The sequence below is a fragment of the Pogonomyrmex barbatus genome, unplaced genomic scaffold (genome assembly GCF_055798465.1).
Source record: "Pogonomyrmex barbatus isolate J1 unplaced genomic scaffold, ASM5579846v1 scaffold2, whole genome shotgun sequence".
Taxonomy (NCBI): domain Eukaryota; kingdom Metazoa; phylum Arthropoda; class Insecta; order Hymenoptera; family Formicidae; genus Pogonomyrmex; species Pogonomyrmex barbatus.
Window position 1 is genome coordinate 9241239 of NW_028297116.1, and position 16282 is coordinate 9257520.

At 29.1% G+C, this 16282-nt stretch overlaps 3 protein-coding genes and 1 long non-coding RNA gene across 7 annotated transcripts; 2 read left to right on the forward strand and 2 right to left on the reverse strand.

The window, feature by feature from the left end:
• Window positions 1–451: 451 nt before the first annotated feature.
• LOC105427571 (uncharacterized) lies at window positions 452–10091 on the reverse strand. 2 transcript variants are annotated; one of them, XM_089075793.1, is made up of 4 exons: window positions 9813–10091; window positions 8415–8642; window positions 3876–4000; window positions 452–2696 (listed from the first exon to the last, which is right to left on the reverse strand). In XM_089075793.1, the coding sequence occupies exons 1-4, from the start codon at window positions 10089–10091 to the stop codon at window positions 2504–2506; spliced, it is 825 nt and encodes a 274-aa protein (XP_088931919.1). In that variant the 3' UTR covers window positions 452–2503. The 2 variants fall into 2 exon arrangements, with proteins under 2 accessions (XP_088931919.1, XP_011637658.1); XM_011639356.2 differs by lacking the exons at window positions 8415–8642; window positions 9813–10091 and adding an exon at window positions 5080–5332.
• Window positions 4301–5720, forward strand: LOC148936628 (uncharacterized). The gene is made up of 2 exons (XR_016138974.1): window positions 4301–4944; window positions 5034–5720. It is a non-coding gene; the product is annotated as an uncharacterized LOC148936628 (long non-coding RNA).
• Window positions 10057–13206, forward strand: LOC105427570 (c-Myc-binding protein). 3 transcript variants are annotated; one of them, XM_011639355.3, is made up of 3 exons: window positions 10057–10199; window positions 12368–12489; window positions 12680–13206. In XM_011639355.3, exons 1-3 carry the CDS (start codon window positions 10197–10199, stop codon window positions 12828–12830), a joined length of 276 nt encoding a protein of 91 aa, XP_011637657.2. In that variant the 5' UTR covers window positions 10057–10196; the 3' UTR covers window positions 12831–13206. The 3 variants fall into 3 exon arrangements, with proteins under 3 accessions (XP_011637657.2, XP_011637655.2, XP_011637656.2); XM_011639353.3 differs by having other exon boundaries at window positions 10121–10248; XM_011639354.3 differs by lacking the exon at window positions 10057–10199 and adding an exon at window positions 11656–11786.
• A 32-nt stretch (window positions 13207–13238) lies between these two features.
• Window positions 13239–15093, reverse strand: mgr (prefoldin subunit mgr). The gene is made up of 3 exons (XM_011639350.3): window positions 14905–15093; window positions 13644–14170; window positions 13239–13510 (listed from the first exon to the last, which is right to left on the reverse strand). The coding sequence occupies exons 1-2, from the start codon at window positions 14986–14988 to the stop codon at window positions 13691–13693; spliced, it is 564 nt and encodes a 187-aa protein (XP_011637652.1). The 5' UTR covers window positions 14989–15093; the 3' UTR covers window positions 13239–13510; window positions 13644–13690.
• Between the last annotated feature and the right edge of the window lie 1189 nt (window positions 15094–16282).

Consider the following 16282-nt stretch of genomic DNA (forward strand, 5'->3'; position numbering starts at 1 on the left):
ATTGCCATTCCGATGTGCGATTTTGCCGGTTCCGGAAACGGAAGCCACCTCTACCACGGGAACAAGCGTGGGACTGCAAATGAAATCGGCTGTGCAGAGGACAGGCATCAGATATTTGGTATCATCGATAAACTGACCGATGAGCAAATCTTGATATTGCCTTTGATCCGAAAAAAAAAGTATTTCCGCATCTTTCAAAATAACACAATTTACTTTCTCTTCTTACAATCTTCCCAAAATATTTCGAATACTATCGAAACACCTGTTGCGTTAAATTAAGAGCTGATTTCAACTATAATACCTGTATGAAGATCGTAATGTTTATTTAAGATTTATAGAAATTTGTGATGAACTGCTGTTTCGGTACTTTACTAAAATATCATGATGTATCTTTCCTAGTGATTAACGGAGTAAATTAATTTTTCTTTGTTTTAAGTAAAAAAATCACATATAGCAATACACACATATATATATATATTTACATTAATATCACTAATAAACGATACACAACATGAAAAAATATATTCAATATAGGAAAATATATTCAATACTGGAAAATAATCAATTACAATTACATATACTGCTTATGTAACTTTCCACAAAGAAAGAAATCCTTTATGTTTTTATTTACAATTTAGCAATTTGATTCTTTTGTATTAGTTGCATCATTTAAATTCAATTATATCCACGAGTATTACATCCTTACATATATTTTATTTAATAATTTATGTGACATTTGCGTTATGTATGACATTTGCGCAATAAATATAAAAAAATTTTTTAGGCAAGAACATTTATAAATTTATATAAATATACATAAGTATACAAAAGTATATATAATTATAGATATAACATAAATATAAATAATTATATTTATATAAATATAAATAATTATATAAATCTATATGAAATATGTCTATACAATATGTTCATATAGTTTCTTTTTTAAAATTTCTATTTAATATAAGAAAAATAATAGTAATAATGAGAAGACATGAAAAATAATTGAAAGAGTAATTTCTTATTGTTTCTTTTATAAAAAGTTAATTTAAAAATAGAAAAAATTATCCATATATAATTAAATATACATTTTAAATTATAAGTATATATGATTATATACACTTATAATGGATACAATTTTCTCTCATTTCTTCAAACTTAATTTTTTGTAAAAGGAACAATGCGAAATTATCTTTTTAATTATTTTTTATATCTTTTAATTATTACTATTTTTTATAAACAGAAATTTTACAAAAAAAACCTTTATAGAGACTTAATACTGGAAGATAGTGATTAATTATTTATTTTGAGTATTAAAAATATTCTTATTCAATACTTTCAACACAAAAAAAATAATTTCTAGTATTAAATCAAATTTCTATAAAAGAATCTAATATAACCATGTATAGGTATATTTCGCATACAATTACATATATTTATATATGTTCTTATATGAAACATTTTTTAGATATTGAACTCATAAAAATTCTTCATCAAAATACTAATTTCATTTATATTCTATAAGCAATTAATTATTTTCCAGTCTATATTATATGTTTCATTCATATGTTTAATTCAAGCAAAATTATCTTTGGTACTGCACATTACTTATACAATTATATTACATCGTGATCAATACATCGATTCGATAATTCGATAATTATTGATTAGATCTTCGCAGATCTAATTAACAATTACGAAATCTGTCAAGAAAAAAAAGATTGAGTCGACTAGTATATTTCACAAAATTTAACATTATTTCTTGTCTACTAGAAAATATCGTCGATATTACGCATTTCAAATTTTTTTCAAGCTTGTGAAAAATGTGAAAAAGAGTATGATGATTTTGAAGCACTGTGTAGAATTTTCTCTGCGACGCATACGGGGACATCTAGACTAGACTTTCAGATTTACCGGCAACTCAAGACCGATAAAACAGACAGAGATGAAAATCTTATACAGTCTTATATATAATAATAATAATATAAATAAATGATTTCATTCTGTCGTCTTATCATTTCTATTGTTCTTTAAGATAGCTATTAATTCTGTTCAATAATGTTGGAGATATTCAAAAATATTGCAATATTGGAACGTATTTCACAACACAACTAAAAATTAACTTTCATTTAAATCAAAAATTAACTTCAATAAAATGGTCCTTCAACTTCTCCGATTATCAAATTTTGTGAACTTTGAATATTATTTCACGCCACAGAGAAAAACTGTAGAAATTTATATTTACATGTAACATCTGCGTAAAGTCAAGAAGAAAGATTAAATTTCGACACTTAAGCGTATACATTTTGTAATAAATTACACAGAGAAATACTGTACATTAAGAAGTAAATAATAGTAATTACAACTCTAACTAGCTAGTAATCTAATTTAACTCTAATTTAACTTGGATTGCTTAATTTCTATTGAATCAATAATTGATTACTCTGTACATAAACTATAATAATTCAATTGATCTCTATATTCCAGTTTTATCAGAATTTTGTCAGAATTTTGATCGAGCTTCATGATACGTTCCGTAATGGACATTTTTATTCTTGCCAAAGTCTTCGTCGAAGATGTCAGTTCCGCTATACATGGAAAAGCCACGACGAGAGAGCAATTCCCCTGGCACAATTGTAGGATTGGTGTAACAAAAGTCTGCCATCATGTTCGTCTGTTTGTTTAGCTGGTTGGACCTAAATCAATTTTCAATTTCAACTTTGGTGAATAAATTTCTACCAGTAATGAAAAGAAATGAAGAATCGACGGAGATTATCATCTTGACAGCTGTTCAAATTAAAATCGATCGTCGATTACAAATTATTATCAGAAACATATTTCGAATGTTACGAACGAAATAACGATCATTATCATATTAAAAATAAATGGTTGAAGGAATTGCAAAATAAAAAACTTGAGCCAAGAGAAACCTTTCTCAAGTTTCACATAGAAAGTATGTCAAAAGAAGATTAGGAAATATTTTCAAAAAATTGAAGAAAAAAGAAAGGATAATTCGACAAATAAAGAAAATTCGATAAATAATTCTCTACATAGCAAAAGATATTGTCGTAATTTGTTCTCATGTATAATAATCAAAATAAAATGAAATCGGAACTACTATTCAACTATTATCAGACTATCTACACTTTTAAGACTCGCAAACATATTAGAAGTTATTCACTAATTAAAGTGGAATTTTTTGATCATCATTACCGCGTTATATTCTTGGATGAGATAAGCGAAATAATCGCGGCAATAAAGATACGCTATCAACGATTCCATCGTTAGTTACGTGACTCACGAACATGTATATTTTCATTCTTACGGTAGAAACGCGAAAATGTCTAACTGTCTCAGTTGTAGATATGTGTCATGCATTTTTTCTACTTTCCTTTCGCCGCGCAGGTGTACCGCAAAGTGTGCAATCAAATAATCACGGCGAAGTATTAGCGATACACGCAATATTCAATAATCGATTTTATATACAGCATTCATAAATGTATAGATAATTGAAACAATCATACTTATGTTTTTCTTTTTTTTCCAAATAAACTGCTGGAGGTACAATTTAATTTTTCATTTCAATTGCTTAGCTTTTATTAAACTACAGGAAATTGCAGAAAAGTGTAAAAAAATTTATTAAAGAAAGACGTTTGCTTTATAAAAAACATTTTGAAGCTTTTAAAATTTTCAATATTTTGCATGTCGACTGATAAATACTTTGGTGATGATTCGATCGAGGATGGCAATACAAATGATATAGTTTGCAATAAATAATTATTTATATAAATAATATTAATTAATGCCCATTGAAAATAATCCTACATTTTTCTGTTTATTGTTACTTCAATTATTGGCTAACAAAGATTACTCACCCGTCCTCGGCTAATCGATTTACTTTCATGAATAGCACGATCACCAAAACGAAAAGTAAGATAAGCGCGCAGGCGGTGATGCCGCATGCAATGTAAAAATATAGCGCCAAATCATTGACAGATACCTAGAAAAAAAAAACATTCTAGAATCATTTTTCCTTCAAAAGAATTAAATCAATTAGATTATAATTAGATGACTGCTGATATAAAAAATAGATGCTCGGTATGGAAAATTTATTTATTCATCTCTCTGACATCGGCGGTAAAATTTACGTGATGTATTCTATATTGCGATTTCGACAAATCAGCATTAATCAAAGTGATGAAGCGAAAGTTTCGAGTAACAAGGTTATCGGATACGAAAATGCAAGATTGCGTCTGAAATTACGTGCGCGATTATGATATTCGCTTCCTTGAAGATTTCGTAAACAGCATTTAATGTTAATGATTGTTAACCAGGAATGGCAGATTAAAGTGCCTTTCTTGGATCATTATAGCATACGTAGTCATATCTCTAATCAGAATTTATCTCGTATCTGTTTCACACATTTCATTGACTCGTTTACACTAATTTGACCTAGCATGCAGATAGTTGCACCTCTAACAAGGTCTGCGAACGGATATGATCAATTACGATGCGAAATCTATTGGCATCTGTAAATATCTCTTTGTATTTTATTCGAGAGAAAAACGAAGGATTCGAGAGAAAAGTGCACTATCGATCACGAACGATTGTGCATTGTGCGAGTTTTAGATTCCATTTTTAAGTATCTTGAGTATCTAAAAATTAGCTCGAGAATATTCTTGTCATTTTCTCTTCTTGTAGCTCTCAGTCATTAATAAAACATTTACGCATTGATACAAAGTTAATGGACAACTTTATTTCAAGATAACATATCAGTTCTACATTAGTATAACAACGCGTTCTAATTATACAAAACACCAAAAAATTCTGGAAAATAAGTTATTATATATTTATTTATAAATATTATTCACAGAAAGACAAAATTGTATTACGTATAGATAGTACAACACGCAACTTTTTTGGATCAACATAAAGTGTTTTCTCGTAAGCGTTCATTAAACACCACGTAGTAGACGACAAAAGATTACAATCATGTGTCATTCTTATTTAATCTTCTTTTATTGTCGACACAGAGATAAAATTTATGCCTTCCGAAAGACAATTAGAAATTATGCTTACCGCAGAGAAGAATGCACCGAATAGTACTTTCGCCATCAGACCGAAGGAATAATCGTTTTAATAACTTCGCACAAATAATCGATACACTGTTTACGTCACGCGAGCAAAACACGACTAGGAATTTTGCTACAAGAAGGAAGGAAAAGGAAAGCATCGCATGTGATTCCTTGAGTGTACTTGCGGGAACGATTTGCGGTCAGGGACCGTACAATCGACCTCGGATCATTCGAGAGATATGTAAACACCAAAAGTGGGAGAAACTAGCGTGTTACTTACCATCGTGAGTATGAATCAACCAACCGAACCCGTGGACCCGTCGTCTTGTCATGCCGTGCTCGCGTCGTCGTCTGCGTGAGATGTCGCGTTTGCTCACTTGATATCGATATCAACGCGCGTTATCACGATTCGTTCACGTATCTATCGAGGCGCGATGGCATCGTGAAATTCCAAGACGTTGTCACTCGATCCCGATCAATTACGAAAAATCAAACTTAAATCGAGAGGATCCAGGATCGACAATCGCCGATAAACGTAGCGATAAACGGAATCGCGATGGAAATTTCAAAAGAGAGGAAGCCGGAAATCGAGAGGAAGAGAGAGAGAGAGAGAGAGAGAGAGAGAGAGAGAGAGAGAGAGAGAGAGAGAGACGGAAAAGAGAAGCGGAAGATCGCGCAATCGCGATTCAGAGGATCTCTGAGTGCCAAGTTTTCGCCAAGTGATCGATCCCCGGCGGATCTTCGTCCGACAGGTGCGGCACGACCGGCTAGTTAAACGAGCACTAAGCGAAACCGCGGAGAGCGAGGTGAAGTGAGGCCGGCGATGCCAGCTAAGCAACCGCCGAATGCTGATAAACCCGACCCCTCCAGCGTGCGATCACCGGGCGTGTGTACACACGTGCGCGACTTGCGCGACTTGCGTGTCTCCGCGGGGAGATCCACGCGGCCTCCTCCGCGCTCTCACCCACGGAGACGCGTCCCCGCGTGGTGTCCTGTCACCTGGGGGACGCAGGAATGCTCGATTGCGCAATGCATATCGATAATTCCATTCATTCGCCAGACGTCGATAATCTTCTACTGACTCGCTCGCTCAAATGTTCAGCATAAGTCAAAACATCGCGACGAAACGTCGTGAAGCAACTTTTGCTTGCGAGGAGCAGCAATTCGGAGCTTGATACATTCGCGCCGCCGACACTGTCCGATAATATCGAGATATCATGCAAACTCTCAAGCAGGGATTTTCTTGAGGGCTTAAAGGGTTATTGATTTTATTCATTAGCTCCACTCATATACTGGAGTGGAATTCTACAAACAATTCATAGGACGTTTCTCTATTCATAGGATATTTTCTCTAGAGATAGAAAGATATTAAAATTAAAGAATCAGAATATTGTGATTAATAAAGCAGAAGGTTTTTGGTTTGATAAATAATTAATACAATTATAATTGAAATATGCAAAATAGTTCTGGAGATAAAATAGGAGCAATTTACTTTAACCAGGGTTAAGTTAATATTATTCTTTTTTTTTTAATTAAATTTAAAATTAATAGTTAATAAATTAATTGAAATAATTTATATTAATGTATTATATCTATGTATAATGTTTAATTTAAATAAATTTAAAACATTAGTTGCATAAAATTTAACAAAAGTTATATGAACAAAAAACTAACTCAGTTAAAAATTGCATTAAAATTAAATTAATTTAAATCAAAATTAAATTAAAAGTTAATTTAAAAGAAGAAAACATTGCTTATATTAAATTAGAATGTCATAATTTTTTAAAATGGAAATATTCTAAATAATTTAAAATAATTTAAAATATTCTAAATAATAAAACATCAAAATTACAATATGGATATTATCAAACAAATTTAATATTTTATTTGTAAATAAAATTTATATAAAATATTGTTTTTTTTATAGGAATATATTTTCCTTCTACAATTTTTTTCTTCTACATCGATAAATTTAATTTTTAGCTTAGGAAAAAAGCTAATAAATTACAGTTTATGTATTTTAAAAATAACTAATTAAAGTAACTAATAAATAGTTAATTCATTTAAAATTAACTAAGTTAAATTAAAAGTTATTAACTTTTTAACTATAGTTACTACTCCTCTAATTCTGTTTTTAACATATAAAAATATTTAAAAATAAAAATGAAAACCCAGATGTACTTCCTTTTTTATGATTGTTTTCTGATTAATCCTGAAAATTAAATTATTCTATATATTTATTATTGATTACAAAATTGTATTTCTTTAGATGCTAGAAATACTTGTAAAAATGCAAATACCGTCAGTGTGTCCATATAAAAATGAACTCGCGCCTATGCAGATATAGAAAACAAACGCACGTGGGATTTGCCTATAAACCGCGCAGCTGCAACGACCAACGACGTTGCAGCTGTAAATATGTATACGTCATGCACACGCGGATGTGTTGAATCGAGTTGCCATCCGCAACTTGGAAAAATTTTATTACGACTTTCCCTTTCGCTCGAGCGACGATGTAACATTGTTGTTGTCATACATATTACATCATTGTCAATCGTAACTGCATTTAACTCTTACAATACAAGATAGTGCAGATTGTTAAATTACATTATGAATACTAATTATACTAATTCATTACACAAGAATATAAATTCTGTACAAATTCTAATAACAACGTTTCAAAATTATGCACAAAATTGAAATTCACTATTTTAGAACGTTTCATATATGTTTTTTTTTTTATGATTGCAGAGATTCTTAGAATAAATATAAATATAATTATAATAATATAAATATAATTAAAATTAAATAATTAAATTAAATAATAAAGAAAAAGTCATAAATTACCTAATGTCACTAAAATTCCAAAATATCTATATCTAAATGAAACAAATAAAATGATTATTCATAACTATAAAGTTATAATTATTCGTAATATAAATTTTCTCGCAATAGTAAATATCTTTTAATTAAATAATTAAAAATAAAATTCTATTAAAACAAACATTACGTGCATTTAATTTTATATAAAGTTTTTATTATTTTTTTCTCGCAGAGAGCTTATTCTTAGGTTATTAGTTTTTCCTCTTACCGTTTTTAACTTAAACTATTGAGAAATATCGATATATCGATATTAAACCATTAGTGTTTTTAAATATTTAATTATCTTATATAAGAAATATCCTATTGTTTTGATTTTGACAATCGACATGTAATATACACATTCTAAGTCAAGTCTTATATATCGATAAGAATAATCTCGTCATTATTCTTCGATGCAAACGTATGTAGGCTCATGAGCCAATATAATATGTAAGGAAGGGTCATACAAAGACTCACATACAAATAATAAGGAATGGGACGGGTTGATCCGAAGGGATAGAACCATAAGCCTCTTCTGGTACCATCTCGTATATGATGACTTAGGAAGGCGGCCAGTATCACCCAGGAAGTCTGTTCCAATACAGGAGAATGAAAAGTATTAGAAAGTGAGATGAGGAGTATCCATAACATAATAGGAATGGTGGTGCAATGTAGAAATGGTCGTTTTTGCAAATGCGTGGCATCCTGAAAGAATACATAAAAACAATGATCAAGATAGAAAATAATTTATATATATAAATAATTTATATATATATATATATATATATATATATATCGGAAACAAATATTATTGATTTTATTATTACACAATTATATAAATAAATATCACAGAAATCGAAATAAAATAAAATAAAATAATTTTTTAGATATTTTCTTAAATTTCTAAAATTTTCCAGTTAAAATTAGAGAAAATTAATTTTTTTTAATTTAATATTAATAATTATTCTTATGTAATTTTTTTAATGACTCGATTTTGCAACATTTTATAAATTTATTATATATTTATAGAAAGAAAATAAAAAAATTATTATAATTTATGTATTAAATCTCTTTTTGTATATAAATTGTATATATGTCATTTATTAATATCAAAATATTATTCTTTGTATAGTTTAATATTTCTTTGTATATAATATAAATATCAGGATTAAGTAGTAAAAAAGATTTCCTTAACTGATTTTAGTTTCTTTATCTTTTATTTTAGTAGCCTATATAATTAACTTATGTTTATGTTGACAATTTCACGAACAAAGAACTAATAATTAAAAATTATATTAAAATTAAATTTACTTCAGTTGAATTAAAAGTAAATTTTGAAAAGCATTATTTATATCAAATAAAAATATAATTTTTCTAGTTAGATTGTTAAGTTTTAGATTGTAATATGGAGATTACAATTAAACAATTATAATATAGAACAAGAAAATTTAATTTATAATTAAGTAAAAGTTAAAAAGTAAAAGTTAATGTGTTTAAAAAAATAACTAATTAAAATTAAAAGTTAACTTATTTGAAATTAACTAAATTAAGTTAAGCATTATTAACTAATTAATTTTATTATTTAATTTTTTTTAATAATTAATTAGTTACCATTCAAGTTTGATAAATATACATAAAAATAATTAAAATAGAAATTAAAGCAAACATACGAAATGAAATGAACTCAATAAATTTTTTTAAATTTTATAAATTTATATAAATTTTACATGCGTTACAGTAATGTTACATAAGTATTTACATAAATATACAGTAATTAGTTGTAGTATATCTCTCACTCATTATCGTTCAGCCATTTGTCGAAGCGTCGTAATTATCGAAGTAAATTCTCGAACTTAATTTGCATACGTTACTCACATGAAGGTGCCAACTACGCGCCGCGACAAAGTGATCTAGATCGATGAAGGACGCCAACAGAAAGCAGGAGAATATACTATTCAGATTGCGCGCGATCGACTTCCGCGAGAGAACGACGATCAATGTCCACGTGAGGCCGCCCACTGTCGCGTGCGTCGCGTTGTCAAACATCGCGCGCGCCGAGTTACTCTTGCCATACTTCAGTCCGAAGTCGCCGAGAATCGAGCAAGTGCCGATCGCGCACGTTAGAAGCGCGCGCGACCAAAGTTCGCGCCACATCGCGAACGATTTTTTTTCTTGTCGAAAAATCGACGAAGTTTTCCGTTGCGAACGTAATTAAATCGCGACGCAGTATCGTGTTTCACGAAGCCTCGAAGCACGACGATGGTAAACCAAATGTTACTTTCGCTCGCGGGCCGCCATCTTGATTATGCATGTAAGGCGCGCAAGTCAGATAACTCGCGGCTCCGCGTCTTTGAACTCAAATCAAATTATAATTGGATATAATTTTCATCACTGTTTATTAAAAGCTGTTAACTTTGGACAAATGTTTGGTGCCCGAGAGGCTTGGAGATAATTAGATAAGATAAGAAAAATATCAATATTATCGACTATTGCTATAAATTTGATATGATAATATTTAATATAAATATTTGAATAATAACTATAAAAATAAAGTTTAATCGATTAAATTTAATAATGCCAATTAATTTATCATTTTTAACCCAATTTTTTAATTATTTTAATTAAAAATAGTATTTTATTTAAAGTATTACTTTTTACTTAAAAATATTATATTTTATAAATATATATAAATAAATAAATAAATCATAATTTGCTAAAAATGAATAAAAAAACAAAATAATACGATTAGTTTTAAGTTTTGCAGTTAGTAATTGTTAAATTTTATCGATCAATCAAACTGATCGGAGAGTGATGAAATTGTCTCTAAAATGTTTAAATATAAGATCTGACTGAATATCGCCCTTGTGTTCTTGATGCTAGAAATTGATCTAAGAGAAAGTTAACCATTAGTCAATTGGCTGAATTATTCAAATACAATTGATCAATTCTCTATCTGAAATCTCGGATCGACGAGGCTTAAGATATTTTATTGAAGGAATTTATATCGGAAGTCGATAATATCAATATTCTTCACTTATCCTTAAGATTATAGGGCTCACTCGAAAATTTATTCAGGAATAGTTATCTATTGTATTTCGTCGGTGGTTGAATAAAACCTTGTGTCCATGACGCTAGAAATCGATCCGAGATCTCGGACAGAGAAAAAAAATTGACCAATTGCAGTGACTATTTCCGCCAATTGATCAATATAATTGGTCAATTTTTTTTCATCCAAGATCTCGGATCGAGCATTCAGATTCCAGCATCGTGGACACAAGGCTTAACAAGTGAAACTATTATTACTCCGCTTCTAGGCGGAAATTATATGAATACTGCTTGCCATTCAGTAATGCTATGGATGCGATCCATTTGCTGCTAGAAATATTTCGGATGCATTCCGTTTCTCGCATGATGCGCATGATGTATCATTTATCTTTATTATTTATTACACATTAAAGGATAAATGATGCATTATGCGCATCACGCAGAAACGGTCGCGTTGAAACACTTAATTAACCAATCAGAACAAAAAATATTATATGAATTGACCAATCAAAAAATATTTTGAATATGATTGGTTCTTGCCTTTAGATCTTTGTTGAATGTAAGTGTAGAAACCAATCATAATAAAGAATCACTGAACGCTCACTGAACTGCTTTCTCTGCTGAAACGCAGCCTATGTTTTGTCTATTCATATTCTATCTATGTTATATCTATGGTGAGGTATGTGATAAGAGACGGGCGCTATTTTGAGTTAGAGTACGCTTGCGTTCACTTTGTTGAGCCATTCCTTGTGAATTGTTTCAAGAAAAGCTCGAGTGAAAATCATCAGAAATATTGTCACGATGGTAATTATTGAATTGATTAATCGTTATTCGTTAAAATCTCGCGAATCAGGCGATTTTTTCGCGAAAAAACCATCGGCCTCATGTCGGATTTGAAACGATTCATGCGTCGCTTACGTGCCGCCGTTTTTTCATAATGTTGATGGTCCTTGCATCGGCCATAGTTATATGGCTATTGTATATTTGTTTGCTGGTATTCCCCAATTGCTATGTTGTAAATTGGCGAAATCGTTAGGAAATTATGCAACACGGATTTTTTTTCTTTTTAACAAATATTAGAGCGATTATTGGACAAATGGGAAAAAGACGTGCACAATAGAAATTTATTAGGATTTATTATGATTCCTCTCCGGATAGTTGCTTGTGCAATTACCGTTTTGTATTAGCTAATCTCTGTAGATCAGAAGTAATGAAAATAGAAATATCTTTCAATGTTACTCAATTGTTACTTTTTATGAATTATAAAATATGAATGTTGTGTAAAAAGGCATGATATATTTGTTATTAATTTGCTTTAGTGCACAAATTATTCTCTTAAAATTTTCTCTCTTTAAATATAATGATAAAATCTTTTTGGTTTACAGTCAGTCACTGCTAAGCGAGAAGAGTTCCGCAAATATTTGGAGAGATCGGGAGTCATGGATGCCCTCACAAAGATCCTTGTCTCGCTCTATGAGGAGACAGAGAGGCCAACTGATGCTTTGGAGTATCCTTATCTTATTAATAAATATCTTTGACAAGATCTTTTTTAACAAAATATTCCATCTTGATTTTAGAAATTTTAAGTTTTTGATTTTACAAAATATAGCTCTTATATCTTATTATATGAGAAGTCATTTATTTTCTAATAGTTTATTTTATATCATCAGAAAGTTTTTTCCTTAATTATAATATAGATATATACGTAAAAACCTTGGTGGTACTGTAGATAATACATCGGAGATTGAGAGTTTGAAAAAGGAATTGGATGAGTCTAAAGCTAAGATTGCTGAACTCAAATCAAAACTAGTGAAGTATGAACAAAAGGATGAAGTAATGGCAGAGTAACCATGATGGACAATATATTTTTGACCAGAGTTCATGCTAGTCTTTTTTTTTTTTTTTGAAATACTTTGAAATACTGACTTTAGAGGTCAGTCTGACCCTGTGCCTTATTATTATAATAAATAATGTTTAAGGAAGTTAGAATATAAGATAAATTGCTAAGCTATTGTGTAAACATTCCATTACACATACATGTTCATTCATTCATGTATTTTTATTTAAGAACACGGAAATTTAGTTATTAGTTTTCGTATAATTTCTTTTCTAAGATAAATTTATCGTATAGTCTTTGACATGTGTACTTAATAACGAATGTTGTTTGTACAGAGAGTAGAGATCTCAATATTCAAATAAATATATCTTATGTTTATTATATGTATTTTACGATATAATTTCATTTCATTCATTCGATTTAATCAGAATAGAATAGTTTTATTAAGATTCATGCAGATAGATACATCGTAAATTAATAAATTCAATTTGTGAAGGATAATAAATGAAAAATACTATTTCTAGTAACTGATGTTACAAAAGTTTAAATATCTAAATATTTATAGCAACATATATAAATATTAAAATGTGTGACAAGAGTTTGTAGCTAAATAAATTGAGTCTTTTCTAAGTCTTTCCAAGAATTTCAATGGTGTATTGACAAACTTTATTCTTCATAATATGTAGATATTCTGAAATACAAAACATTTAACAATTATAATTGAGACAAATGTAATAGAAGTTGGATTTATCAATGTAAATAAAAAAAAAACTAATTCATTGAGCTTAATGTAAAAAATATTTATATAATTTGCAAGGAATTACCTCTTGGTAGTTTTAGGCAAATCCGAGCATAAATAAGACTGATTATCTCATGTTGGCTTTGCTGCTTGTCTGCGTTTAACTTCCCAATTATAGATACGTGCCATATTTACTTCCATGGTAGTATATTGATCTCGAACAAAATCCAGATCATGCTCTACATATGCTAAATTCTTTTTGGCCGCCTCAATATTTTTGGTCAGCACTTCTTGCGCATCATCTAAGGTATATTCTAGCATGACATTAGCACCCAGCCATAAACATACTTTGTCAGTGGGTGGTATTATAGCTTTTGCATAAACTTGTTCTGATAATAAAAATTGCGTTTCTAAACCATCTTTCTCACGTTGTAGTTTCTCAATCATTTCTAAAGATCTTTCTAAGTCTGGTATCTGTGATTTTAAGCGTCTTCGTTTGTTGACAAGGTTGAACTCCATAAACTTGTATTTTCCATGACTCTCATCGAGCTTCCTGAGTACTTTGTCCACAGACTCATTCTCTGGCTTTGCCATAAAAGCTTCGACATCATCCTGAGATTGTAAAGCCCATCAATGTGAAATTGTAAATCATGTTCGATCAATCTTAAGATTACAGAGGGTCAATTATATATTTTAAAATGAGATGAAAATTACAAAAATAAAGAGATTTACTAAAGCAACTCCATGTCGAAAACTAATAAATTTTTTCACTTCTGTACTTTTCATCTCATTTCAAAATATATAATTGATCTCCTGAATATATTTCACATATACATATATCTTACATAATAATAAAATAATATTTAATAGCTAATAACTAATAAAATAATATTTATAACATTTAATTATAAAACAAATTATAAATACAAATGATTCAACAATGTCAAACATGAGAGCATATTTATGCAATGCATTCATTAACGTGTACACTTGAAATTTATCAGAGAACAAAATAAATAATAAAAATTCAATAGACAAGGAAATATTCCTTTTTATATGATTTTTTTCGTGACCATATAAGGTTCGATCAATCGATCCAAATTTTAATCAACAGGCAAACAGTCATGAAATTAATCAATATAAAAGAAAAAAGATTTAGGTCTTATCATTCTTATAATATTATAATAAATACAAATATTTTTTCAAAAAAAGATTAAATACTAATAAAAGTTTTGTAAAATTAATTAAAATAAAATTAATAAAAACTTAAATATAATCGTGATGGCATGAATGCAAATGTGCACACGCATGTATGCGTAAATCAGACATTAATAAACCGCACTTACGACAAAATCGGCTTCCGGTATGCCGGCATAGGACTTTCTATCTTCATTTATTTCGATTTCAACTTTATTGTCACCGTCTTCCATCTTGAATCTCCTATTTAATTCCGAAATACACTCCTGTATCCCTCGTAACTAACGTGACTCACGATCATTCGCGATCTTCATGGCAAATGTCTCGGTCAAGTTGGTTCTCATGAAACGACGTCCCTTTAAAATCTTAAAACTAGTTTCCAATTTGCTTTCTTACGTTACTGACAAGATACTATTAAAGACCGATAATCTTACGGGAAAAAAAGCATGACCGCTTTTGGGGCCCAGGGATTAAATTGAAAAACATTAATATTATCAACTGTTTTGATTGTACTGAGGATAACAAAGAGAGCAAAAACATTTATTTATTACTGTTATTATAATGGATTTAATTTTAAATTAATAGTTCATAAAAAGAACTATTAATTTAAAATTAAATCCGTCATAATAACAATAATAACAGTTATAATAACAGTTATACTGCCAGTTAAAGCAAGGGCACAGTACATACAGTAGCGCAACTTCCTGTCGGCACCTTTGATGTTAGTGCGTACGAAATTGAACTGCACATGCGCGAGCTAAATAGGTAACCAATCATAGATCTGCTCTTCGGTGCTGTACTAGACTGCATGAAAATGTTCTATCTCGCTTTCATCAAGTTTTAAATATATATCTATTTTGAGTACATTGAATGTATATACGCTACTTCCTCTCTTTTTCTAACTTATTATTTATATGTTAGCATCATATTTAAGATATAAATTAAATAAAAATAATATAAATATAATATAAATACGTAGCTAATAATGAAAAATACTCTATAGACAATATAAAATATAAATATCAATATAAAATATAAATATCAAATATAATATATAAAAATTAAGAAAATAATTTAAAAAATATACATAAAAATATATAAATATTGATTAATAAAAAGAAAGACTATATTATATTATTAACTTTGGTAAAAAAATTGCATAAAATATGAAAAAAATATTCAACATAAGAAAATAGGAAAAGAGGACCGCAATTTCACTTCACTTCTCCTCTTTTCTTTATGTGCATATATTTTAAATTTTCTTATATTTTTATTATTATTTTTTATACACAATTTTACAATATAAAAAAATTTATTACAATATAAAATATAAGTCAATAATATTCAATAAAAATACAATGAAAATACAAAAGTTTAATACAAAAGAAAGAAATATCATAACACAATACAATAACATAATACAATATAATATATCATAATATAATACAATAATACAATTTGTATCGTTCGGTAACAAAAATTGTTATTGTTCAATCGGAATATTTATCGAATAAAATCTGAATTTGT

Bases quoted from the DNA above. Each gene is read 5' to 3' on its own strand.
- LOC105427571 (XM_089075793.1), bottom strand. From the start codon at position 10,091: ATGTGGCGCGAACTTTGGTCGCGCGCGCTTCTAACGTGCGCGATCGGC. The intron at 8,643-9,812 runs GTGAGTAACGTA...GTATTCTTTCAG, and splicing joins CGCGTAGTTGGCACCTTCAT to GATGCCACGCATTTGCAAAA. The intron at 2,697-3,875 runs GTGAGTAATCTT...AAATTGATTTAG, and splicing joins AATCGATTAGCCGAGGACGG to GTCCAACCAGCTAAACAAAC.
- LOC105427570 (XM_011639353.3), top strand. The intron at 12,490-12,679 runs GTATCCTTATCT...ATTATAATATAG, and splicing joins AGGCCAACTGATGCTTTGGA to ATATATACGTAAAAACCTTG.
- mgr (XM_011639350.3), bottom strand. From the start codon at position 14,988: ATGGAAGACGGTGACAATAAAGTTGAAATCGAAATAAATGAAGATAGA. The intron at 14,171-14,904 runs GTAAGTGCGGTT...TTACAATCTCAG, and splicing joins TACCGGAAGCCGATTTTGTC to GATGATGTCGAAGCTTTTAT.